Source organism: Cucurbita pepo, chromosome LG14, assembly GCF_002806865.2.
Source record: "Cucurbita pepo subsp. pepo cultivar mu-cu-16 chromosome LG14, ASM280686v2, whole genome shotgun sequence".
Classification (NCBI taxonomy): domain Eukaryota; kingdom Viridiplantae; phylum Streptophyta; class Magnoliopsida; order Cucurbitales; family Cucurbitaceae; genus Cucurbita; species Cucurbita pepo.
Genome location: NC_036651.1, coordinates 824,040 through 847,075, shown reverse-complemented (window position 1 = coordinate 847,075; position 23,036 = coordinate 824,040). Strand labels below are relative to the sequence as shown.

Below are 23,036 nucleotides of genomic sequence, written 5' to 3'. Positions count from 1 at the left end.
GACGGAGAGTTGAATCTTTTGTATATTGTGGAGAGCAACGGTAATTAAGCGAAAGAGGTGCAATGTATTTAAGGCGAAGACATGCAAGTTGATTTTGTAGGGAAATGATAGATTTAATAAATTAATATCTCAAAAGAAAAAAGATTTAAGATATTATTTAAATTCATAAATACTTTGTTTTTTTTTTTCTTTTTTCTCGGTGGGACATTGATTTTTGCAACTTGATCACATGGATTTAGGCCCCCAAAAAAAAAAAAAAAAAANTTTTGAAAGTGGGCCCCCAAAACGACGCCGTTTGATATGTGAATGAAACGACGCCGTCTGACCACAAAAGACGTGATGGTCCGATTCGATGTCTATTTCATCTCATTGCTTTTGTTCTTTTCTTTTCTTTTTATCAATTTTTTTTTTCATATAATCACTTTTATATTATAAAAAGCAATTAAACCATTTTTGTATTTCATAAATTATGAAAATGACCTATTTAAACAATGTATTTTAATAATTTTTATGATTAATAAATAAATTTCTATCATATAAACTCTAGCTGAAATTTAAAATAAAAAATATATATATTAAAAAAAGTTATAATTGGATATTATTAAAGTGAAAAAATGAGAAACATAATCTTGAGTGGATAAATAATACCAAAATTCAATGGATATATAAATAACGACAAATTTTCATTAATTTTGATGGGCCCAGAAAATGACGTGGAACCAATCAACGTCCGAATTTGGGCCAACCGTTTCCAACTTTGCTTTCTCGAAGGCTGCATAAATTATTTTAAATATAAAATATAAAGTCTAATTTGTACAACGTTTTTTCTTTTAAATCAATTTTAATCATTTGATTAATATTCTCATGAGAAGATTATAGATTTATATTGAATGCTATAGATACTCATTTTCAATTAATATTCTCTTAAGAAACGTATTAATTTTTATTAATTATTGCACTTAAAATAACTTTAATAGAAAGTGTTGTTATTAAATAATTTATGAGGTAAATTTATAAGATATTAAGAGACGCGATTAATCTTAAAATGAATAAAATAAAAGAGTGTACAATATTGGTGTGACAGGTTTGGTTAGATGGACAAAAGCATTTAAAGTTATGATGGGTTGAAATTGCAAAATAATTCACTTAATTGTTCAGATATATATATATATATATATATATATATATCCTATTCGAACCCCATGTGACGTGCTCAACCCAATCAAAACACCATTTAAAGCTACCCATTTTCATACATATACTTCTTATAATATATAGTTTTTTTTATATTATAGGGCTAGATTTTATATTCTCTATTCCCACTGCTTTAGTTTAATTTGTCTATTATTCTTAAATTTTATGTTGTATCGGATTTCCTCAAATTAAGAAATTCTTAATGTTGAAAAATGTACCGTTGTTCCAATTAAACCCTTGAAATACATAATTATTACAATAAAATTCCAATTTTATACTTCAATTTTTTGTTTTCTTCAATTAAATTGAAACGAAGTTATTGGTAGGAAAGAGTTATCCATGTGTTTCTAAAAGATAGCTAGCTGACTCATGTGACTCGTAGATGTCTACCGAGATGTAGACTCACACAATACCTTGAACCTAAAGTCATCTTATTTGAAAGGCATCATCTTGACTTCGAGCTGACCTTTTGGTTATTAATCAAGATTTTGCTCAACATTTGTTCACTTGATACATCGTGTCAAAGTTAACCAGTACGACAAATCCAGTACAATGTGATAGCATTATCGTACATGATTTTATATGAATGGCAGAATTCACTCTATACATTACTCCACAACAATAATCTTACCCAGTTCAATATTACCTTCAATCATGTTCTAACTTTAGAGTATATTAAACATAGACAACTTTGTATTAGTATTAAATTTCTCTCCGAGTCTCAATTTTAGTTTATAACCATGTTTTAACTTTAATAGTGGTCGGTATACGTGAAATTTCATATCAGTCAGAGAGAGGACTTGTAAAACGATGCTTTATTGAAATTTTGATATTTAGGGGATTAATAAAAATAAAAATTGAAAATGTGACTCTTTATTGACCAAAAACCCCTTTTGCATGCAAATCCTCCATGTCTATAATATCATGGAATGTTTGCGAGTAAATTGACCAAACTACCCTTGAAGGGATCAATTAACGGAAACAGACCGTACCTTAAGTTGAGATACACCAGCGGTCCAGCGCGAGATTAGCAGCATTTCATGTGCAGTAAAGTGCACGTGACATGTGTGTTATACGCTGGATTGTTGGGGATTGTTTGACTTTTGGACGGTTTGATCCTCATATGCTTGACTTTTCCAATGGGCCACATGCCTCTTCCGTAGACCTGCACGTCTCAGATTCCTTCAACTTTAGCCTTTTTTTTTTTTTTTTTTTTTTTTTTTTTTTTTTTTNAGCATTGATAACATCAAATAAAATTCACTAAAAAAATCAAATAATTATTCCAATTTCAAGTTAAAGGACAGCACATTTATCGCCGTATTTTCCTCCTTTCTTGAAAATAATTATTTCTACTTTAGGGTTGAAATTAATCGCTGCCAATGCCATTTATGCCTACTTTTTTTTACATAATTAAAGTTTTATAAAATTAAATAGTTTTTAATTAACAAATTTTTGTAATCAACAAATTTCCTCATAAATATCGTTTATAAAATTAAAGTTTTAAAAATAAAATAGTTTTTAAATTAGATTAAAAGTATTTGAAATTCATATTTAGTAATTATTTACATAATTTTTGTAACCCTCATGTTTTTGTGGGTGCCTATAAATATTGCAATTATCTCCATAACCTTCACCATAAAAAAAACACGAGCCTCATAGATTCTATAGGCAGAGACATAATGAAATCCTTGCTAATCCTTTTCTTCTTCATTTTAACTGCCACATTCACCACCTCCGCCGTGGCTTCTTCTTCCTCCGCCGTGGCTTCCTCATCCTCCGCCATTCAGCCGGTGAAACCACACATCAGAAAGGCCTGCAGGCCGACCCCATATCCACGCCTTTGCGAGACCGCACTCTCCTTATATTCTTCACAAACCAAAAGAACCCAACAAGAGCTTTGTAGGGCTGCTGTGGTTTCTTCCCTCAAAGCTGCACAAAACGCCACCTCCATAATCTCCAAATTATCTCGCCGGAAGGTGTCGCCCTATGAAGCCGAGGTCATCGGAGATTGCATCGATAATCTCAAAGACTCCGTCTACGAGCTTCGTAGAGCTACCACTGCTATCAAAAGCTTGAATCGTGCTAACGACGTGGAGTTTCAGGTTGTTAATCATAAACTTTCAATTTCATTGAATTATTTTAAATTAGATTCTAATGAATATGTTCTTAACCAGTTGAGTAGTATCAAGACGTGGTTGAGCGCGGGAGAGACCGACATTATGACGTGCACCGATGGGTTGAGCGGGGGCGCGGGGTGGAAGGTGAGATCGACCGTGAAGAAAGAGGTGAAGAAATGTAGTGTGAATGTAATAAGGCAGACTAGTAATGCCTTGTCTCTCATTAGCAACTTGAAGTACAAATGATGAGGTGAATTTTAGAAGAAACATCGTGAGAAAATGTTTGATGAATGAATTATTATGATATATAGTTGCAGCTATTAATCTTGTTTACAACCCTTTTAAAACTATATAATATAATTTCATCGTGGAATTTGAATTATCATTTTTCCCTTTACACTATACATTGAGTCATTATTATTGTATGCTTTGGATTTTGAGTAAAGGTATAACTTTATGTTATATCAATTAAAAGAATTGATAATATTAACACTTTTTTTTTTTTTATTTCTCTTGATGAAAATTCAATTTTATTTAATTCTAAGTTATTAATTAATTATTACAACTTTTATTTATAATTTGGATATGATGTACCGAGAAGATACATATTAAAAATTTGTAGATTAGATAGTGTAACAGCCTAAGTCTACCGCTAGTATATATTGTTCGCTTTGGCTCGTTACATATCGTCGTTAGTCTCACGATTTTAAGATGTGTCAACTAGGGAGAAGTTTCCACATTCTTGAGAGAAATGTTTTGTCCCCCTCTCCAATCAACGTGAGATCTTACAGTTCATTCCCTTGGGGCGGACGCTGACACATCGTTTGGTATCTGACTCTGATGCCATTTGTAACAGCTCAAACCCACTACTAGCAGATATTGTCTGTTTTAGCTCATTACGTATCACTGTTAGCCTCACGGTTTTAAGACACGTGTATCAGTGAGAATTTTTCACACTCTTATGACGAATGTTTCATTCCCCTCTCTAACCAATGTGGGATCTCACAATCCAGCTATTTAGGGCCCAACGTTCTCGCTAGCACACCATTAGCTGTCTAGCTCTGATATCATTTGTAACAGCCCAAGTACACAGCTAGCATGTATTGTCTATTTTAGTCCGTTAGTATTACCATCAGCCTCACGGTTTTAAAACGTGTCTACTAGAGAGATGTTTCCACATCTTTGTAAAGAATACTTAATTTTCCTCTCTAACTAACGTGAGATCTCACATATAGACTCAAATATTGAATAGAGAGGAAATCAAGATCGCTATTAGCTCAACCACCCTCTCGCTTGCCCGATGATGGAAGCTAAGCATTGATCATTTTGAAGCTCTCATAAAGCAACTCATATAAGTTGAACTCTGATACTTCTTTTACCATGGGAGTGGTGAAATTAGGAGCAAATGCTCGTAATTCCATTGAAGTATAAGGTTTACTGGTTTTGTGGGGCACGTCGAAGATGTTACTCTGTTGGACACTATTATTACAGCTGAAGAAGCATGGATTTGCTCTTTTTAGGTTGAAACAAATCCAATGATTATTTCGACTCTACTTAAAGGATGAGACCCTTTCAACAACCAAATTTAAGCTTTTGTTGTGACGTTTGTGCTTTCTATCAAACTAAAACCCAACATTGACAAATATATATATCAACCATTATGAAAATGGAGATCAAAGCATCGACATATCAGAATAGTAATTTGTATCTTACTTACGAGTGCATATAGTAAGGAGATTATGATTTACCAAAAAGTATAACGTAATATTAAAGGATCATTTTGGTACAAATGATGAAACTTGTCACACTCACAATAGTCGAGAGAAATAGAGATATTATGAGCGTTAATTGTAATTAAAAAAAAAAATGAAAGACAGCTTTCTATAGATTCGTGATATCATAATTCAAACTCACATGCAGTGTTGTTCCATGTTTATCCCTTTGGACTTTTTTTTCATTTTATTTTAAATAATTTATTTTTGTTTTATTCTTTATTTTGTATATGTCCAGCCCTTCAATCAAGGAATGGAGAGGGCCCTACTTTGCTGTCCTCCTTTTCAACATTTAATTTTGTTCCTCCCTTTTCAAAGATAGAATTCAAAATAATGTTCATAAAAAGAAATTTAAAAAAAATGGCATAAATCAAAATATTAGGTAGATATAAATATTTGTATTAAGATAAAACAATGTATTATTTGATGATTTTAAGCTTATGGATGTTGGTTAAAGTGGGAAGTGTAATCATAGTATAATTTTGGTAAAGTTGAAGTTATAAAGGAAGTTTGGTAAAAAATCACAAAGATTTTGTAGATATACACAAGCATTAAAGAAGTGTAAAATCAAAGCCTTTCTGTGCTTTAGTGGCTTAGGCACACATCACAATGCTTACATTTTTTTTTTTTATTGTGACAAGGAATACACATCCATATATGATAATAACAAAGAAAAGGAAAAGGAAAACCCCAGAAATATAGAGTAATTAGCTCAAACTTTTCTGTTTAAGACAAAACCGAAACGAGACTATCTATTACAGTTGCACAGAAAATACCCAAAAACAGAGCAAGCACTACATCGTTATGGTTGCATTTACCACTTCAAAACACTCTAAAACTCTCTTAATATACATCAAACTCTTGACAGATTCATCTAATTCATCTTCAGATGCAGAAGCAGTGTAGGGATTCGAAGAACCTGAAATCGCATCTCTAACTTTCATTTTCAGCGTACTTGTTAATCAGAGACAACGCATTGCTTATGACTCGAGAAACATCCACGATGCGAGCTCTGATCGAAGATTTGATTCTTCCATTCAGCGCGGAGCCGGCAAATCCGTCGGAGCAAGTGTTTTCGTCGGTCATGGCAGCGCTCACCCAAGTCTCCACGTTGCTCATGTGCCATTGGAAGTCCTTCTGCTTCGATCCGCTAACGCGCTTCAGTTCCTCGACTGATTTGCTTAGTCGATCCACGGTGTCGCCGACCTCCTCCATACAGTCCCTCAAGGCCGCATACTCTCTCTTCTTCAAGCCACTGAACTTCGTCATTTTCCAGACGAAGGATCGGGTGGATTGAGCGCGTGAGAGGCTCACGACTAGGGCGGTTTGGACTAATTGGCGAGGGTTTTGTTGGATTGTGGAAGCGAAGGTTGAGAGGGATTGGACGCAGAGGTCAGGGTAAGTTGCGGCGCTGCACTTCGATTTGATGAAATTGGAAGCTCCGCCGTTACGGGCGGCGCTGGTGGTGGCGGCGGCGATGGTGAGAATGGAGAGGAGGAGGAGAAGGGAGGCGGATTTCGCCATTGCGAGATCTGCAGAAACGCAAAGGGGAAGAAGAAGAGATAAAGGGTTTGTTTGTCGACCGTAAAATTGGGGGTCGTGTATTTATAGCGAACGGGAGGAGGTCTGAACGCAAGGGCAATCCGTGTAATTTGTACGTTTTGAAATCGCGTTGCCCTCTTCTTTTATGTTCACACTTTTTTTCTTTTAATTTATCATTAAATAATTGTTTGGTTCTTTAAATTATGCTAATTTTAAAAAATATTATTTATTTATTTTCACAATTTTTATGTCGCTAAATTTCAAAAATAAAAAATAAAATTTTTACAACTTTTTTTTTTTTTTTTTAATTTCCAGAACCTTACTAACCAACCAATTAATCAATAAATAAAAATAAGTACGGGAAATTTTATTTAAAAACTTCATATAATATAATGCAATGACTATATAAATTTATATTTTCTTCATAAAAGATCTAAAATAAACATTTTTGAATTATATCATCTTTCTCTTAGTCACAATCTCCATTTAATACAAAATCATTAATTTATATGGTTCACCACCGCCTAGATTGTTGAGAGTCATTTCTCAACTATGTACTAAAACTAATAACTATGCTTTATACACATGTTTATATTTTTATTTAATTAAAATAATTTAGAATATCTAATTAAAGGATTAAAATCCTACTTTGGTTAAATGTTAAAAATCAAATAAATTTATGAATTAAATCAATGAAACACAATTAAAAATGAGTTTATAATAACAGAGCATTTAGGACTGCATGAACAAAGATAGAGACTTATTGTTGTAATGGAAGCAACAAAACAGTCAAGATCATAATTTTTTTTTTTATTATTATTTTTGCTACAAAACAAAAATTATTAAAAGAAGAATCTTTTGATGTGTCAACTTAATTACAAATATCAATTTTTCATTTGTACATAACGAAAGGCATAGTGGATATGAAATTAGAGGTCATTAAAAAGAAATAGAAATAGAAAATAAAAGGGGATTTATCTGAAAATGCATTTCAAAAAATGGGATGAAAGTCAAAGTAAAATAAATGGGTAGATGGGAATAGGATTTTCTGTCCAAAATATATTTATATATAAAGAAAGTACATAAATATTTTTGAAAAATATATACCAGAGGGACCAACATTTTCCTGCCGACATTACACAGACCAGCTCACTAGCAGCTTCATGCTTTTGTCGGCTTTCACATGATATTATATTATATTATATTAATATTATTAATATACTTGAAAAAACTGTATAAAATTTTCTCTAACTGTATAAAATATTATTAATCCACCATCTCCGGCTATAATTGAGTTAATTCATTTTATTCTCGAATATTCTAAGTTCGTGTTTTTTAATTGGGCAGATCAGTCAAATTAATTCACATGTTTTTTTTTTTTTTCTCTTTCTATATTTGATTACTTTTATTTGTAAATAAAATAATTGAATAACTTTAGGTTAAATGATAAATAAAAAAAAAAATCGAAAGCAGGCTTGGAAGGGGATAGTACTATAGTTAGGTTGCAATCGTAATAATAATGTCTGGACCCTCCCTCCCATTCAATAATTGTTTTTTTTCATTTATTTATAAATAAAAAATCTTGTGTGACGTGTCCTTAAATATCATTACAACTATTAATTTTTCACACCTAAATTTCAGTTTTCTTTTAAAAGAATATCCTACATAATTTTAAATTATAAGAAAATAATGTAATGGAAGTTTGTAGTTGGAGGTTGAAGTAAAATTGGGTTTGAATTTCAGTTAATACGTGCTAGATTGGTGGGGCAGGGCCGTCAAGTCTACAGTCAGGGTGTTCTTAAAGTAAGTCGGTTCCATTTCCTGCTTAAATTATAAGCCTATAAGGTGATTAATTAAAGTGTAATTATTATAATAATTACACATCAATTTGGGATTAAATTTTGTTTTCCAAGATTTTGCATCATGCGGTGGTCTTTGATTCCCCTATTATAAATTCGTAGTTAAAGCTTAAGGCCTTGGATTCTCTCACAATTATTAAACTAAACAATGTCTTTTTATTTTTATATATGAAGCTTGTTGGACTATTTTAATCCTAATGGTTTTTTTTATTTTTTTTTATTAACATTTGAATTATGAGTTTGCATTAAAAAAATTAACTAATTATTTACGTCTAATAAAATTTTATTTTAACTTTTGTGTCTGCAATTTTTAAATATTTTTCACAGTAATCATGAACGTGATAAAAAAAACAAAAAAACAAAACAAAGCTGTAATAAGGGAAATGAACTCACAATGATCTTCAACGGAAATGAAGGGTAACTCTCTCCAGGGACAGACAGGGATCATGCTCCACGTAACTTATAACGTAAGCCGATTAATCAAAAACGCAACACTTTCATACTCTAACCTGCTTCTGAACAAAATTGATTCCCGTCAAAAAAAAAAAAAAAAAAAAAAAAAAANTCAACAACGTGTGGAAAACAGAAACCAAATACCTCAAAATTAAATGATGAAAAAACTGGATGAACTTGTTTGTATATTTCATCCACTGTTCCAACTCCATTAATCTGCAACATTTTCGCAGTTAACGAAGGTATAAATTTGGATTCAATAAGCTCAAATAACTGGTCAAGGCAAGTAATAATAGCAGCATGCCTCCAACACTAGAAGGAGTTTAATAAAATACCTTGTAAAGCTTTCCCTTCTCCAGATAATGATTGACTACAGGAAGATTTAAGGACGTAAAAACTTTCAGCCTTTTCTTGATTGTGTCAATGTTGTCATCGACTCTTCCCTGCAAAATATGTCATTTTGAGATGGTAACGGTGAGAGAGATTTCGACACTGAATGATTAGTTACCTGGTTACGATTGAGCACCCGCTTCACCATCTCATCTTCTGGACAGTCAAAGAAGAGTACAATGTCTGGTTCTGCCCCAAACTGCATCATGAATGACAGAACTGTATTATACACCAAGCAGGTCTCTCAAGCATATATGTTAAATTGCAAAAATGTGGAAAATCTTGCAAAAATGTGGAATATGTGATTTTCCATCGTTAGACCTCAGTATTTGTGAGATCCCACATCAGCTGGGAGGAGAACAAAGCATTCTTTAATAGAAGTGTGGAGAAGCCTGAAAGGGGAAGTTCAAAGAAAACAATATCTTCGGGCGGTAGGCTTGTGTTATTACAAATGGGTGATGTGCCCCAAAAAGGAAGTTGAGCCCCAAAAAGGGTGAACACAGTGTGCCAGCAAGGACACTAGGCCCCGAAGGAGATGGATTGAGAGGTCCCACATCGATTGAAAAAGGGAACGAGTGCAGCGAGGACATTAGACCCCGAAGGAAGTGGATTGTAAGATCTCACATCGGTTGGGGAGGAGAACGAAGCCTTCTTTATATGGGTGTGGAAATCTCTCCCTAGCAAACGCGTTTAAGAAGCCCGAAAGGGAAAGCTCAAAGAAGACAATATCAACTAGCAATAGACTTGGGCGGAAATCTCTCTCTAGCAAACGCGTTTAAGAAGCTCGAAAGGAAAAGCTCAAAGAAGACAATATCAGCTAGCAATAGACTTTGGGCCGTTAGAGTTGATTTCTTAAAAAAAAAATCTTCACCGCAGGAAATAAGAACTGAATAGAAAGAGTATGGTATAGAAGAAACTTACAATTTGTTCGAATGCTTTCCTGTTGTCCTCACTCCGTGGGAACCCATCAATGAGAAATTTATAATTGTCACTTGATTCCATTTCCTTTTGAATAAGTTTGATCGTCAACTCCGAAGGAACTATTTTTCCTTCCTTAATTGTGTTGAGAATCATGATGCTGAAAATAGAAATTCACAATCAATAGACATCGTCAGAGGTTAGATGGATATGGAAGTTTTCTCAATATGGAAAACGAAGCATAATTACCCATCTGCACTATTAGAAGCTATTTCCCTCCTTAATAGATCTCCAGCACTCAAATGTGTGAACCCGAAGTTCTCAACAATCTTCATACATTGTGTACCTTTGCCACTTCCAGGGCCACCTGAAAGCATTGCCAGTTTTAGTATATTCAGGCCAAATATATAAGCATCTAGGCCATCTCATTGAAATTGAGGACATCCTTTCTTCTGTTCTTCCTTACAAGAACCCTTTATTTATGCAGATCCTGACATTTCCGTATTGTTTAACATACAGTATAGCCAGTATTGTGGGCATGAGAATTTGATGTTTATGATACTGTACACTTCGAGCATGAGTTTGTCTTTTGTTTTCCCAAAAAGCCTCGTACCTATGAAGATGTATTTCTTACTTATAAACTCACGATTCCCTTAATTAGCCAATGTAGGACTCCCTCCTAATAGTCCTCAACAATCATCCCCTCGAACGACCTCCCCTTAATCGAGGCTCAACGCCTTGTCTGGAGCCCTCAAACAATGTACACTTTTTATTCGACATTTAAGTCACTTTTGACTACGTTTACTACGTTTAAAGCTGAACTAGGGACCTCCACGACAATGAATTAATAAACTCTTAAGACACATTACACCCCCGTTTCGTTCAGTTCCTCATCCAGCTTCATATTAAAACAAAACAATACATGTACTTGGAATATTGAAGAACCCCCACTGAGAAACAAACATGGCGATTTTGAAGCTGACTAAGCAAGGTTCATATGTCATTGCTAGAGCTATGAACCTGACTTTTAAATGCTTTGAGCCATAAGCCTTGGAGGAAAAGAACTCCAAAATAGATGAACTTATGTTCACCCTTGGCTTCCTAGTCACCTTCTAGATTATGACGGAACTATGTATAATTGACCACAAAATATAAATAAAGAATCCTTCGAAAAGGAGGAAAAAGCAGTGAACATTACCTAATACAAAAGTTATGAATGGCGTTTTAGCTCTTTGATGGGTAGTTTTTTCCTGCACCCAAATAAAAAACAATCCAAAAAATTACTCCAAACATGTAGACAGAATGACGTAAATAAACAACAGACGTGCATATAAATCTTTTCAATGTGGGAGCAAATGCTTCAACGCGTGAGCACTAAGGTATTTTCCATGTGATTAAGAGAGGAACTGTGGCATGATATGAAGAATCCGGAGACAATAGTGAGGCTAGGCAAAATCATATTACCTTTCTGGGTACTTCAGTGGTAAATGCTTCCCAACACTTGAACGTACACGCATTCTGCAATGGTAACAGCAATAAAAGAGGTAAAACTGGTTATAAGACAAAAAAACATGGAACACAGTTTCTATACGGAGCAATTTTACAGCACAAACTTCAGTGAGACGTATTTCTTAAAACTAGAGAAATGGAGCATGGAGAACAATGGAATCCCTAAATATTCATAAACTACGAGAAATGCTTATGGTTGTAAGAGATACCCATTTTAAGGGTACAGAGTACGCATTATTCTTCTAATCAAAACCCAAACACGCCAATGAAATAAGTTGCTCCCAGAAGAAAGTGAAGAGCAATCAACACATTGGCCGCAGCCGCTCATTGCTAGCTAGCTCGAGATATCAGAGTAGACGTAATTACTTACCTTATTGACAGTGGACTTGTGGGCGAACGTCAAATGAGAGACTGAAGCAACTCGTCTCCACATCTTTTGATCTTCGGCTCTCTTCCAGAAGCTGTATTCTAGTTGAGAAAGATCGAATGGTTCATGGGATTAAAAATTTTCAGTGAGACATTTGGTCGAACACCTAGAGTGCGTAGTTGAGTTGGGCTCAAAACCAATGCTACCCACGTAGCTACAAGCTGCTGTCAAGGTCACCTCCGGAGATTGATCATAAATGGGCCGGACAGGAACGCCATGAAACCGGGCATGGAGTGGGATCCACGTTGAGACCTCGCGCAAGGGGCGGACCAGCTTCAAAGGGACTTCGATTTCACCAATGGAAGTCTACGATTATGTTATTTTTTATTTCCTCACCGTATGAGCCCTAAAATAAATTTCGTTTTAATCATAATTTTAAAGTGATAATAATTCAGTTTTTTTTTTTTTTTTTTTGATACGCAATTATTTTCTTGGCCTTAAGCTTGGAAGTTTAAAATTTTAAAATATATTCCATCATAAAAAATTATTATTATTAATTAACTACACCACAATAATATTTATAATCACATATTATTTTATGTTTTTTTTTTTTTTTTGCAAGGAAAAACTTTTATTGGAAGTAGGAATATTTTACATTATTTGGATTTTCCTTGCAAGTTCCCTAACAAAATTCCATACAACTATGACGTTCTCCAGAGCTCGAACTCCTCCACCTCCTCAAGCATTCACTATAGTCCCACCTGAACAAAACAAAAAGACACAAATAAATAAATACGAAATAAATAAATAAATAATTATAAATATATAATAGCTTACCATTGGGGTGGATGACTTGGCCGGTTATGTAAGAGGAATCAGCGTTACAGGCAAGGAAGACGTATGAGGGAGCCACTTCAATGGGCTGCCCGGCTCGCTTCATGGGCACCTGAGACCCGAAATTAGCAGTCTCTTCCTCGTCGAAGGAGGCCGGAATCAATGGAGTCCATATTGGCCCTGGCGCCACGCCGTTGACCCTTATCCCTTTGGTGGCCAGCTGCAGCGCCAGGCCTCTTGTGAACGCCACAATTGCCCCCTTGGTGGCCGTGTAATCGAGCAGCTTCGCGTTTCCTTTGTAGGCGTTCACCGAGGTCGTGTTGATTATGGAGCTCCCTTCCTTCATGTGCTTCAATGCATGCCTATTAAACTCAAAACAAAAAATCTCAGAGACCATACGATTTTACACTTACTCTCTGTAATTGTATGATATTATTAAATTTAAATACGATACTAATGAAGATGTATTACTTATTTATAATCTCATGATTATTCCCCTAAATTAGCAAACGTGGTATTCTTTACTACCTACCTGGTGGTCAAGAAGTAGGAGAAGATATTGGTTCGAAACACTCTTTCGAGCCTCTCCTCGTCGATATCTTCAACGGAGCTCGCCTTATACTGCTCGGCAGCGTTGTTAACCAAAATGTCAATCCGACCGTAGGCATTGGCCACCTCATCAACCACCCTCTTGCAATTTTCGTCATACCCCAAGTCAGCCGCTATAGCCAACGGGTTCTTGGCAGAGTCGTGTTTGGCGTTCTTAATCATTTCAAGAGTGTCGTTGGCGTCTTTGTCCTCCTGGGCCTTGACGTACGTGAAGGCCACAGTTGCGCCCTCCAAAGCAAAACAGTAACACACAGCCCGACCAATTCCGGAGTCTCCGCCCGCCACCAGCGCCACTTTCCCCTGCACCCATAAACCTCAAAACTGAAGACGAAACAGAGAGTTAAAGATGAAATTAGATTGAAAAGAAAGGTGCCTGAAGCTTATTGGCAGGCCTGTAATCTGGGCTGGTAAACTGTGGAGTTGGGTCCATGACGTGCTCTTTGCCAGGCTGAGCTTGTTGCTTCTGTGGAGGAAACTGTCGGCGGCCTTCAGATGCCATGTTTGTCACTAACCCAACACCGCCGATGGCCCAACTGCGCGGAATGAAACTATTTCTAAACTCAGCACTGCGACAACCACCGAAGAAGAAACCAGAAGAAGAAGCTCCAATGGAGTAGGAACAGAGCCGAGAAAGCATGTTGATTGATTTAGAGATACAGGGGGTTTTTATATACGTGGAAATTAGAGAGGAATATATACGTGGAAAATGGGGTGATTGCCGAGTGTCAACGTGTCATCACCATCTCTTGCGGCTGACACGTAGGTCGAGTCTTACGCACCCTCTGGCGTTCCGTGTCATCCTCCTACGCATATATTTCGATTGGCACCAAATCTCTAGAAATTAAAAATAAAATTATGTGAAATTTTAATGAGATGTAATTTATCTAAGTATTTAAGTATTTAATCCCCCATTGTAAAAATAATCATTATAATTATTAAAATTTATTTTTTGAAATTAGGGTAATAAATAAATACAGAAGAAAATATAGAAACAAAAAACAGAAATGTGGGGCAGCTTTTGTTGGGGAAAAAGAAGCGTGTGAGCAGAGGTAACATCAGAAAATAAAAAAAGGCTCAAATCCCAATAAACACACAAAAAATTCAAAGAAAACAGAAATTTGACAGTTTGAATTTTATATTTTTGTACATTAATTTGAATTTCATTGAGCTACTTGTCATTATTATTAACCATGGTAAAGAATTTTTTTTTTAATTATTATTATTATTGGAATTCCAACTAAAGAATATTTATTAATTATGGTAAATATGTTTTTTTTTCTCTTTTGAACTATTTCAAGTATGCATGCACAAACAGTAAAAAAAAAAAAAGTAAATAAATTGTCGTTACACTAATGTCTCATCTGTTCTCTCTAGTTGTTTGATTGTGACCTTTATCTCACTTTTTACTCGCACCACAATTGCCCTCAATCATTCCACCACCTTTACTTTATTTTTTTTACTTTTACTTTTAATCCCCCCCCCCCCCCCNATTTCCTTACTAAATTTGAGATATTTTCACTCAAACTTCCATTTTCAAAATAATAAACATTTTCAAAATAATAATAATAAACAATGTTGGTTGGATTTGGTTTTTCCAAGCTTTTATAAAGAATTTTTCGTTCTTTTTTCAACTAAAATCTCGTAATAAATTACAAGTTTTTGTTTGACATCAACATATATATTTGTGTGGACATTTTTTACTATTCATATTAAAGGATCACTGTTGGACGATCTAACTGCTACAACTAAAATTAAAATGCAACAATTATTTGAAAAAGATTTACATCTAATGTAACAATTCATGAATAAAAATAATGCATATAGTTACATAAATGCATGTAACAAATTCCATTAAATATATTGAAAATAATAATTTAATGGGGGAAAAGTGGTTCTATTTGTTCGTTGTTTTCTCAAGCTTCATAAATACGAAATTAGTATTAGGGAAATCTTCTTATTAACACGTCATTAACTGCCTTTTAACTACTAAGTTACTGATTAACAGCCAGACCTCACAAGGCCCACAAGGCCCACAACCCCCAGAAGCCCAAAAGCCCACTCCAAAAATATACCCCCCCGTCCCAAATTAAAGACGATAAAACAAAACAAAAAAATCAATAAAATGCTGAGGTTAAAAAAATCAATGGTCGATATCAAATTAATGAAATTATTGTATAAAATTATGAACTTTGGGGTAGTCCACACGTAAAATCGGGATTTGGAACGANATGACCGTCCATCAACTGGCCCGTGTATGACCCTCCTCCTCCGGTCCCGTAAATCCCTTCGCAGAGATCGGCAATCTCCACCGGCGCTATCGGGTCTCCGCCTGCGTACCATGCGTTCACGAGTGGGTTCGATGCCAACTCCGCCACTTCATGAGCTATCACGCTGATCATTCCATCCACTCCAACATCGCCGTTCGGCGATTTCATCGGCTTCAGCCCCGGAATGTAACTCGGCACCGCGAATGGGTAAGCACAAACACCGGGACAAAGCTTCTCCGAGTTCCCAATCCAAGCGTAGGGCAGTGTATAACCTACAATTGAAGGGAACGTGAAGTAATGAAACCCACAAACCTGCCCACAGAAATTCTCGACATAAACGTCATCGGAGGTGAGTAAAAGGTAGAGTCCGTTCCGGGCATTAATCGGCAGGGGCCGAGATTTCGCCGTGACGGCACTTTTAATCACCGACTGAATGGACATCCGGGTCAGCGATTTTCCGTGGGAGTAAAACCGGTCATTCTTCTCTTCGCCGAGCCGAACCGTGCTCGAAATGTTGGCTTCGGTCTGGTCAGTGTAGAGCTGAACAGTCCGCCACCAGCCAGAGACAGACGGGGATTTGGAATGGGGAGCGGAAACGGAGTTGATGAACTCGCGGATGATCTTCTTCTGATTCCTCTGCCACGTGCCGTACCAGATAATGTGGACGGTTATATTAGCGGTGAGAACTGGGCCCATGTGGTACTTCAAGTGAACGAACTCCGACGAACCCTCGTATTTCTTGGAGTCGGCGACGAGGGCGTCATCGGAGGCGTTGGATTGGGCGAGATGAGGCCAAGGGCGCCAGGCAGCGGCCGGAGTGAGGAGGAGGAGGAGTAGCAGGACAGAGATAGCGGTGGGCGGAACTAGTGAAGGTTCCATTTGGGGGTTGAGAAAGGCTACAAAATGACAAGCGTGTGAGCTCCACACCTATTTATAAGAGAAGGGAATATATTTCAAAAATTCAAAATTTTAATGGATTTTATTAATTATTATTATTTTAAAAATAAAAGGAAAAGGAAAAACAAGGCATTGATCGGCGAGGTAATGGAGGACAGTTAGATTCTTTTGAGGAAGCGAAGGGAAGAGCAAAAGTGGGGCCTACGCATCGCAGGAAAATGGATCCGGTCCGGTCCGGTCCAGTCCACATGGGTATTTTCGACATTTCGTTATTTTGCTATCGCGTCTCTCATTTGATTAATAAAATCTATAATTGTCACATTTTAAGAAACATAATATCTAAATTAATATAAAAGTCAAGATATGGTAATTAAATTATTTAATAGATTAATCATATAGAGATAGTATGGTAGTTATTAACAATAATTTGATAGGTGCTAAATTATTTTTTTCAGTGATTTATATTTCATGACAATAAATTATAGTTAATAATTGATTATTAAACGTGCTACTCACTATTTCTAATATTTACCACGTCATTTATTAATTTTTTTTCTTAAACTGCTATATCTATGAATGTCCTTTTCTTATTTCCACTTTAATTTAACTAATATTAACATACTAATTATGATACTCATAACAATTATTTTGGTTATTTAAAACTAATAATGGAAAATATCATTAAATCTGATTCACTTCAATAAATATTCGTTTTTGCAGTTGAGAATTAGTTGGGATTTCAGTGAACGTTTTTTTTAATGAAAAAATTGGAGTAAAAAGTACATTAATAATTGAATAATGACGTGTAATTAACAATGTTATCTACGCATGACGTGTATGCATAATGATTTGAACCAGTTTAATTGGAATCTCCTTCATCCGACGTGTACTTTTTTTTCTCCCACGTGGAAGCTTTGTTTATATATTTATTTATTATTAGAAACATGTATTTAATATTTGAGTAGTCATACTTCAATATTTTATTGAATAGGTATTAATATTATTAAATATGATTTAATGATTATTAAATTATATATATATAATCGACTATTTTTGCCACCGTAACATTGATGTCTACTATAAATTATGGAAACAACCCAAAAAAAATACGATAAATTAAATTAAAAAAAAGGGGTGTGGGACCGCCTCGCGGTGTCCTAAATTCCGGTGGCAGTCCTTAAAACGAGGGCATTCTCGAACCTGTAATTTTTTAAATTTATTACAAAAAAAGCAAATGGATGACGTGGAAAAAGAAGAACAGAGGGGTTTGCTCAGAAACGGACATCCGTAGTGTTAGGTCCATCAAAGTTGAAGATGTTTTATGTTATCTGAAATCTGGACCGTCCGTTTCATCTCTGGCCCCACGGAGAATATTCTGCCGGGGGCATGTTTGACTATTGGTCAATGTACCGATTTTTTTTAACTAAAATAATAAAAATTAATTTAAACAAGTCATAAATTTTTTTTTTTTTGCTTTAATTAAGACGGTTAATCTTGATTAATTATTGATAATGAATGAATTATATATTAATGTATTTAGAGGAATATTGGTGAGATTGAAATAATAATCAAAGGAGTAAATTGCGCGGCCACTGAGTAATGATGGATGAAAATAGCGTTGGCATTGTACAGCCCAGATTGATTGCGACGTCTTTGTGGGCCCCAGCTGCGATGACCCTAAACACGAACAAACTGTGAACACTCACTGGGGCCCACTCCACTCCTCCAAGTGGACCCCACTTTAGGGTAACGTGATTCAAACGCGTCATCACAAAAGTGGTGCGTTACTATTTGCTCTGCTCCACGCTCCTCTTCTCAACTAACTATATAACATATATGCCTTTGCCTTCATTTTTCCTAAGTTTTTTAATAATATGTTTATCATTTAAATTTTTTATTTTAATTTAAATATACTTTAATTGGTCAAAATATTTATTAATAAAAAAATATTAATGTATTTGGTAAATATGGAAAATAATTAAAAATAAATAAACTTGACATTTTCTTTTGGTGGTCAAAGATGAATGAATAGTGAAATGGGTATGATTAATAAAAGTAGCAATAATAAAAAGAGGAGTATATTTAGGAATGGGAGTTGAATTGAATATGTGTATTTTAATATAAGGTAATGTAAGGCTGAAAATGGATTCAAGTAAATGAGTTGAATTGAGTTATATGCAAAAATAAATTAAAGTCCAATGTAATTAATTAGACCCATACCGTTTAACCAACTAAATTACATCTCTCGTTTTACTCCACATTCTTTACACTCCATCTTTTCATTTAAAAATAACGATCCTACATTTAGATCAATAATGTTGGTATGGGTAGGACCTATCTTTTGAAATTTTTATATATTTATTGCAATTTGTACCCAAGGGAATGTAATCTTCATTTCCCGTCTAATTTAGCTAACAGAGATAAATCTTTTTCCGCGCCTTCTCTCATACTGTAGGTTCAATATACATATTTTTTTTTTAAATTATAAAAAGTATCAAATACGTTAATAAAATATTCAATTTTATGTCTAACAACGCTTACATTTTTTATTTGCCCTACTTTGAAATTGGATTCAATTACCATTTTAGTCCGAACATTAGCTTCATAGCTTTTCAAAATTATTATACTTTAGTTTATGATAGATAAGTTCTCTCTCTCTCCACTAAAATAATTTAACCCACATCCAAATTGGTTTTCAACTTTTTACGGTAAATACTTACCACAAGTGATTTTTTTTTATGAACAGCAGTAAAAGGCAAAGTTTCCCACAATCAGCTAAAAGTTATCTGAAAATTAATATTTACCCCAAAAAAGAAAAAGACGTAAAAAATGATGATTTTGAATTTTGATTGAACTAAAAGAAAAAGTAGATTTGATTAATGTTTGTGATGTGAATGATTACAAATTACAATCTCTCTGAGGGATTAATTATACAGTTTAATTATTTGATATGATTATATGCTCACATTTCCTCATTCAAATGGGCTTCAAATCTAAATATATTCCTTGAAATAACAACTAATTTTAAAGATATAAACGAATTACTTTTAGACTATAGTTTATATTTTTTAAGGATAGTTTAATCTTCTAGAAACTTTTATTACATTCCTAAACTTTCATTAATGGAGTACTGATGCGGTATATATATTCGTGTTTATCTAATATCATAACGGCTTGGCATACAATATATGTACTAAAAAAATGGAGAACGTAAACTTAGCTAAATTGAAGATCAGTTAGGTACGGGCAATTTCCCATTTAACGGCAGAGTAGCGGGCCGGCGGCCCAAATGTTGCGTTTGGCAGTATATGGCCAATATTCAGGCCCATTAAGAGGCCCATATGATGTATAATAACTTTTGGGTCGATGAGAGTAATTAAACGAATTATATTTTTTTAAAATAATATATTTGAGATTTATACTTTTGATCTACCGGAAGAGATTTAAAATCTTGCCTACCAATGTGAAAGCGAGATGACGAATCTTAACGAACAAAAATAATTGGTGATCGGTAAAATTTATTGCTATCGCCAAAATGTGCGTACAGATTTACAGATGAACACACTGTAATAATTACTAATTAGAGAAACTAGAAGCTTAGTTTTTCATAAGAGGGAGGCTCCCGGATGAACTGTCACACGGGGATTGGCTCTCCAATGAGAGTCTAGTGGGGCTCATTTCTTCAACTATGTGCGCCATTAACTAACTCTGTGATTAAATTTAGAACCAAATGCAATTTTGTTCTCGCCGTAGTTACAGAAAAATACACAGTAAAATAATACTGTAACCAATAGAAATTTATCTAATCTTAAGTAAATTAAATCGATGGAAGGAAATGCTTACTTGAACTATGGACTGGGCAGGGGCCGCGCGAACGCAGGCCCCCACTGCCACAAATTATGACGTAGGCTCTGCTACTTTGAGCAGACCTTAGGCGGGCACCCCTCCCCAATGTGCAATGGAGGTCACCAACCCAGGCAATGAGCCTTCTTGATCGCTCATACACCCCGTCCAGGTAAGTGAGGAAGCAGTGGCTACTCCGTTTCCTTTTATACACAGTCTGTCCATCTCATCTTCCGTCCTGTCCGATGTGGGACGAAAATAAAATATTTTGCTTTTGGAAAACTTTCACTAATTCAACTCTAAAAGAGGTCCCTGTTAGAGAGAGCTGAAGCCCTACTCGGAAAGGAGTTTGAAAGTGTAAATTAACTTACCTTTTATATTTTAATTGAAGTGTAAATTTACTTATTTTTTATATTTTAATTGAACTGTAAATTTGATTATTTTTATGCTTCAATTAAAATGTAAATTTCCTTATTTTTTATATTTTAAGTGTAGACTACTAATCACTTAACCCTACTACAAAATCACTACCACAGCAGAAACGACTAAAATTGTTGAAGCTTAAGTTACCCCGAGAAGAAAAAAAAAAATGCTCGTGTGATTTACAATTGAAAGAATCGTGATGTCTGGATTTAAAGCACTGCGTATTTAAAATCTCAATTAGGACAAATGACAGCTGTTGATACAGAATCTGCATAGATAATGTAATTAACATAGTTCTAACGCAAGAAATTTTTTGGCAGGAATAGAAAACTCTCAATGTCGTTAGCTTCAACATATAATGGGAACAACTATTGCATTTAAAACGCCACAAACCCTCACAGGTATGATCCAGACTCAAAAAGTAACAACTGTCTAATGAGACTAAAAATAGGCAAAACATGAAAAGAGTGCATTCATTGATCGGCAATGGTGACCTCAACCTCCACACCAGGTTCAATGGTGATAGAGGTAATCTGCTTCACTACATCAGCAGAGCTGAAAAGGTCAATAACTCGCTTGTGGACGCGTAGCTCAAATCTGTCCCAGGTGTTGGTACCTGCAATGAAAAAACAAGTGAAGGAATTATTACAATAAGAATTGGGATGAATTTAACGATGAAATCAACAACACACTCGGATTTAAGGTATCAATGATTTTTAGAATGGATATATCACATTGGATTAGTTCGGAAAATCATAGGTATATGGAAAACAAAGTACCTTCACCGCATGGAGATTTTCTGGTTGTAATGTGTAGAACCTTAGTGGGCATTCTTACTGGTCCTTTGACCCTCAACCTCTTGTCCTTGGCACCACGAACCAAGTCGGCACAAACTATTGATTCAAAATGATGTCAAACGAATTTCCAAAGGCGCCGATTGGAACAACTATGAAAAAGAAAAACTCAACTACACGATAGGCCAACTACGCACTTTTAAGTCCATAAAGTGAGGACTTAAAATTGCAACAACATCAGGCGAAAACAGACTGCAATCCTAAGAAGTTATTTGACAGTTCCAGGATAATGTTCGGCAGTCAACAAGTAATAGGGATCCTACATCCATTCTATCCAACAATAATATCTCTCTACAATTTGTTCACGCTTATAACTAATAATCAGATCATTGCAAAAAAAAATTACCAAGTAACATCCGACTTACTTCACATCAAAGTTAACAGATAACTACAGAATCAAAGATGCAATCCCATTTGAGTGCCATATTAACTTAATTACAATTTAAAAAAAACAAAAAAAACAAAAAAACAAAACTAATCCAAAGTACACAAAAAAAAAATATATATATATATATATATATATACCTTTTTCGAGATTCTTAACATTTTTGGAGGAGAGCGTAATCCTGATCTTATGAATTTGCTCTTGCGTATCTTCTAAGCCTGCCTTAGTCGGTTTCATTGCTGCGTACGCCATACTTCCGGTAATCCTGAATGTCCAAAACAAATATGTTGAACGAACACAACAATGTTTTGAATATTGGCAAAAATAATTCAACCACAGGAGTCAAAAACAAAAATGGAGGTGAAATAGATAACCTAGTTTTATAACTTGTACACATTAAGAATTCTCATCATAATGAAGCAAAAGTTATGGTCTTAATAACTATACAATACAATAAACAATAAGCAATGTAGATAACAACAAAAAACAAAACTGCAAAATTCAAAAGAGAAACCTGGGACGGCGGTTGAGCAGCAAATCTCTACGATTGAGTTTCCAGCAGCCTCTCTCCGAAGAAATGGAGCGAGAGTGCCGCCATTGCAATTTATATGATTCTGTGGCGATGATGTTTACAATTAGGGTTTTTCTTAAAATGGGCTGGTGCGGTCGGGTCTATCGTTCGGTATTTGAGGCCCACTAAACTCGGGCCCTTTTTGTTTTGTTTTGGGCTTTTTTTTTTTTTTTTTTTTTTTTTTTTTTTTTTTTTTTTTTTTTTTTTTTTTTTTTTTTTTTTTTTTTTTTTT

At 34.8% G+C, this 23,036-nt stretch overlaps 6 protein-coding genes and 1 non-coding gene across 9 annotated transcripts in view; 1 reads left to right on the top strand and 6 right to left on the bottom strand.

Annotated features, from left to right (window-relative positions):
* The first annotated feature begins 2,832 nt into the window (after positions 1 to 2,832).
* On the top strand, positions 2,833 to 3,695 carry LOC111810633 (21 kDa protein-like). Its single transcript, XM_023697367.1, has 2 exons — positions 2,833 to 3,296; positions 3,369 to 3,695. The coding sequence occupies exons 1-2, from the start codon at positions 2,874 to 2,876 to the stop codon at positions 3,555 to 3,557; spliced, it is 612 nt and encodes a 203-aa protein (XP_023553135.1). The 5' UTR covers positions 2,833 to 2,873; the 3' UTR covers positions 3,558 to 3,695.
* Positions 3,696 to 5,691: 1,996 nt separating this feature from the next.
* Positions 5,692 to 6,676, bottom strand: LOC111809689 (21 kDa protein-like). The gene has a single exon (XM_023696071.1). The coding sequence runs from the start codon at positions 6,605 to 6,607 to the stop codon at positions 6,017 to 6,019; it is 591 nt and encodes a 196-aa protein (XP_023551839.1). The 5' UTR covers positions 6,608 to 6,676; the 3' UTR covers positions 5,692 to 6,016.
* Positions 6,677 to 8,786: 2,110 nt separating this feature from the next.
* Positions 8,787 to 12,513, bottom strand: LOC111809687 (UMP-CMP kinase-like). 3 transcript variants are annotated; one of them, XM_023696067.1, is made up of 9 exons: positions 12,125 to 12,513; positions 11,710 to 11,763; positions 11,444 to 11,495; positions 10,495 to 10,612; positions 10,249 to 10,405; positions 9,446 to 9,526; positions 9,273 to 9,380; positions 9,082 to 9,153; positions 8,787 to 8,999 (listed from the first exon to the last, which is right to left on the bottom strand). In XM_023696067.1, exons 1-9 carry the CDS (start codon positions 12,185 to 12,187, stop codon positions 8,982 to 8,984), a joined length of 723 nt encoding a protein of 240 aa, XP_023551835.1. In that variant the 5' UTR covers positions 12,188 to 12,513; the 3' UTR covers positions 8,787 to 8,981. The 3 variants fall into 3 exon arrangements, with proteins under 3 accessions (XP_023551835.1, XP_023551836.1, XP_023551837.1); XM_023696068.1 differs by having other exon boundaries at positions 8,787 to 8,996; XM_023696069.1 differs by having other exon boundaries at positions 8,787 to 8,993.
* Positions 12,514 to 12,722: 209 nt separating this feature from the next.
* LOC111809685 (NADPH-dependent aldehyde reductase 1, chloroplastic-like) lies at positions 12,723 to 14,239 on the bottom strand. Its single transcript, XM_023696064.1, has 4 exons — positions 13,938 to 14,239; positions 13,488 to 13,864; positions 12,959 to 13,317; positions 12,723 to 12,882 (listed from the first exon to the last, which is right to left on the bottom strand). Exons 1-4 carry the CDS (start codon positions 14,199 to 14,201, stop codon positions 12,860 to 12,862), a joined length of 1,023 nt encoding a protein of 340 aa, XP_023551832.1. The 5' UTR covers positions 14,202 to 14,239; the 3' UTR covers positions 12,723 to 12,859.
* Positions 14,240 to 15,744: 1,505 nt separating this feature from the next.
* LOC111810359 (protein EXORDIUM-like 3) lies at positions 15,745 to 16,747 on the bottom strand. Its single transcript, XM_023697068.1, has one exon. It carries the CDS (start codon positions 16,708 to 16,710, stop codon positions 15,745 to 15,747), a length of 966 nt encoding a protein of 321 aa, XP_023552836.1. The 5' UTR covers positions 16,711 to 16,747.
* Positions 16,748 to 20,587: 3,840 nt separating this feature from the next.
* Positions 20,588 to 20,751, bottom strand: LOC111810972. Its single transcript, XR_002817487.1, has one exon. It is a non-coding gene; the product is annotated as a U1 spliceosomal RNA (small nuclear RNA).
* Positions 20,752 to 21,231: 480 nt separating this feature from the next.
* Positions 21,232 to 23,036, bottom strand: part of LOC111809690 (40S ribosomal protein S20-2-like) — an 8,965-nt gene continuing 7,160 nt past the window's right edge. Inside the window, exons 2-5 of the mRNA XM_023696072.1 lie at positions 22,748 to 22,808; positions 22,374 to 22,498; positions 21,774 to 21,887; positions 21,232 to 21,610 (exon numbers count right to left, since the gene is read on the bottom strand). Of these exons, the coding sequence (XP_023551840.1) occupies positions 21,468 to 21,610; positions 21,774 to 21,887; positions 22,374 to 22,485 (369 nt within the window). The 5' untranslated portion in view covers positions 22,486 to 22,498; positions 22,748 to 22,808 and the 3' untranslated portion in view covers positions 21,232 to 21,467. The remainder of the gene's footprint in view (positions 21,611 to 21,773; positions 21,888 to 22,373; positions 22,499 to 22,747; positions 22,809 to 23,036) is intronic.

Bases quoted from the DNA above. Each gene is read 5' to 3' on its own strand.
- LOC111810633 (XM_023697367.1), top strand. From the start codon at position 2,874: ATGAAATCCTTGCTAATCCTTTTCTTCTTCATTTTAACTGCCACATTC. The intron at 3,297-3,368 runs GTTGTTAATCAT...GTTCTTAACCAG, and splicing joins CTAACGACGTGGAGTTTCAG to TTGAGTAGTATCAAGACGTG.
- LOC111809689 (XM_023696071.1), bottom strand. From the start codon at position 6,607: ATGGCGAAATCCGCCTCCCTTCTCCTCCTCCTCTCCATTCTCACCATC.
- LOC111809685 (XM_023696064.1), bottom strand. From the start codon at position 14,201: ATGCTTTCTCGGCTCTGTTCCTACTCCATTGGAGCTTCTTCTTCTGGT. The intron at 13,865-13,937 runs GCACCTTTCTTT...TTATGGGTGCAG, and splicing joins GGCCTGCCAATAAGCTTCAG to GGGAAAGTGGCGCTGGTGGC. The intron at 12,883-12,958 runs GTAAGCTATTAT...TGTTTTGTTCAG, and splicing joins CCAAGTCATCCACCCCAATG to GTGGGACTATAGTGAATGCT.
- LOC111809687 (XM_023696067.1), bottom strand. From the start codon at position 12,187: ATGTGGAGACGAGTTGCTTCAGTCTCTCATTTGACGTTCGCCCACAAG. The intron at 11,764-12,124 runs GTAAGTAATTAC...TTACCATTGCAG, and splicing joins ACAAGTCCACTGTCAATAAG to AATGCGTGTACGTTCAAGTG. The intron at 10,613-11,443 runs GTAATGTTCACT...CAATGCTTTCAG, and splicing joins ATTCATAACTTTTGTATTAG to GTGGCCCTGGAAGTGGCAAA.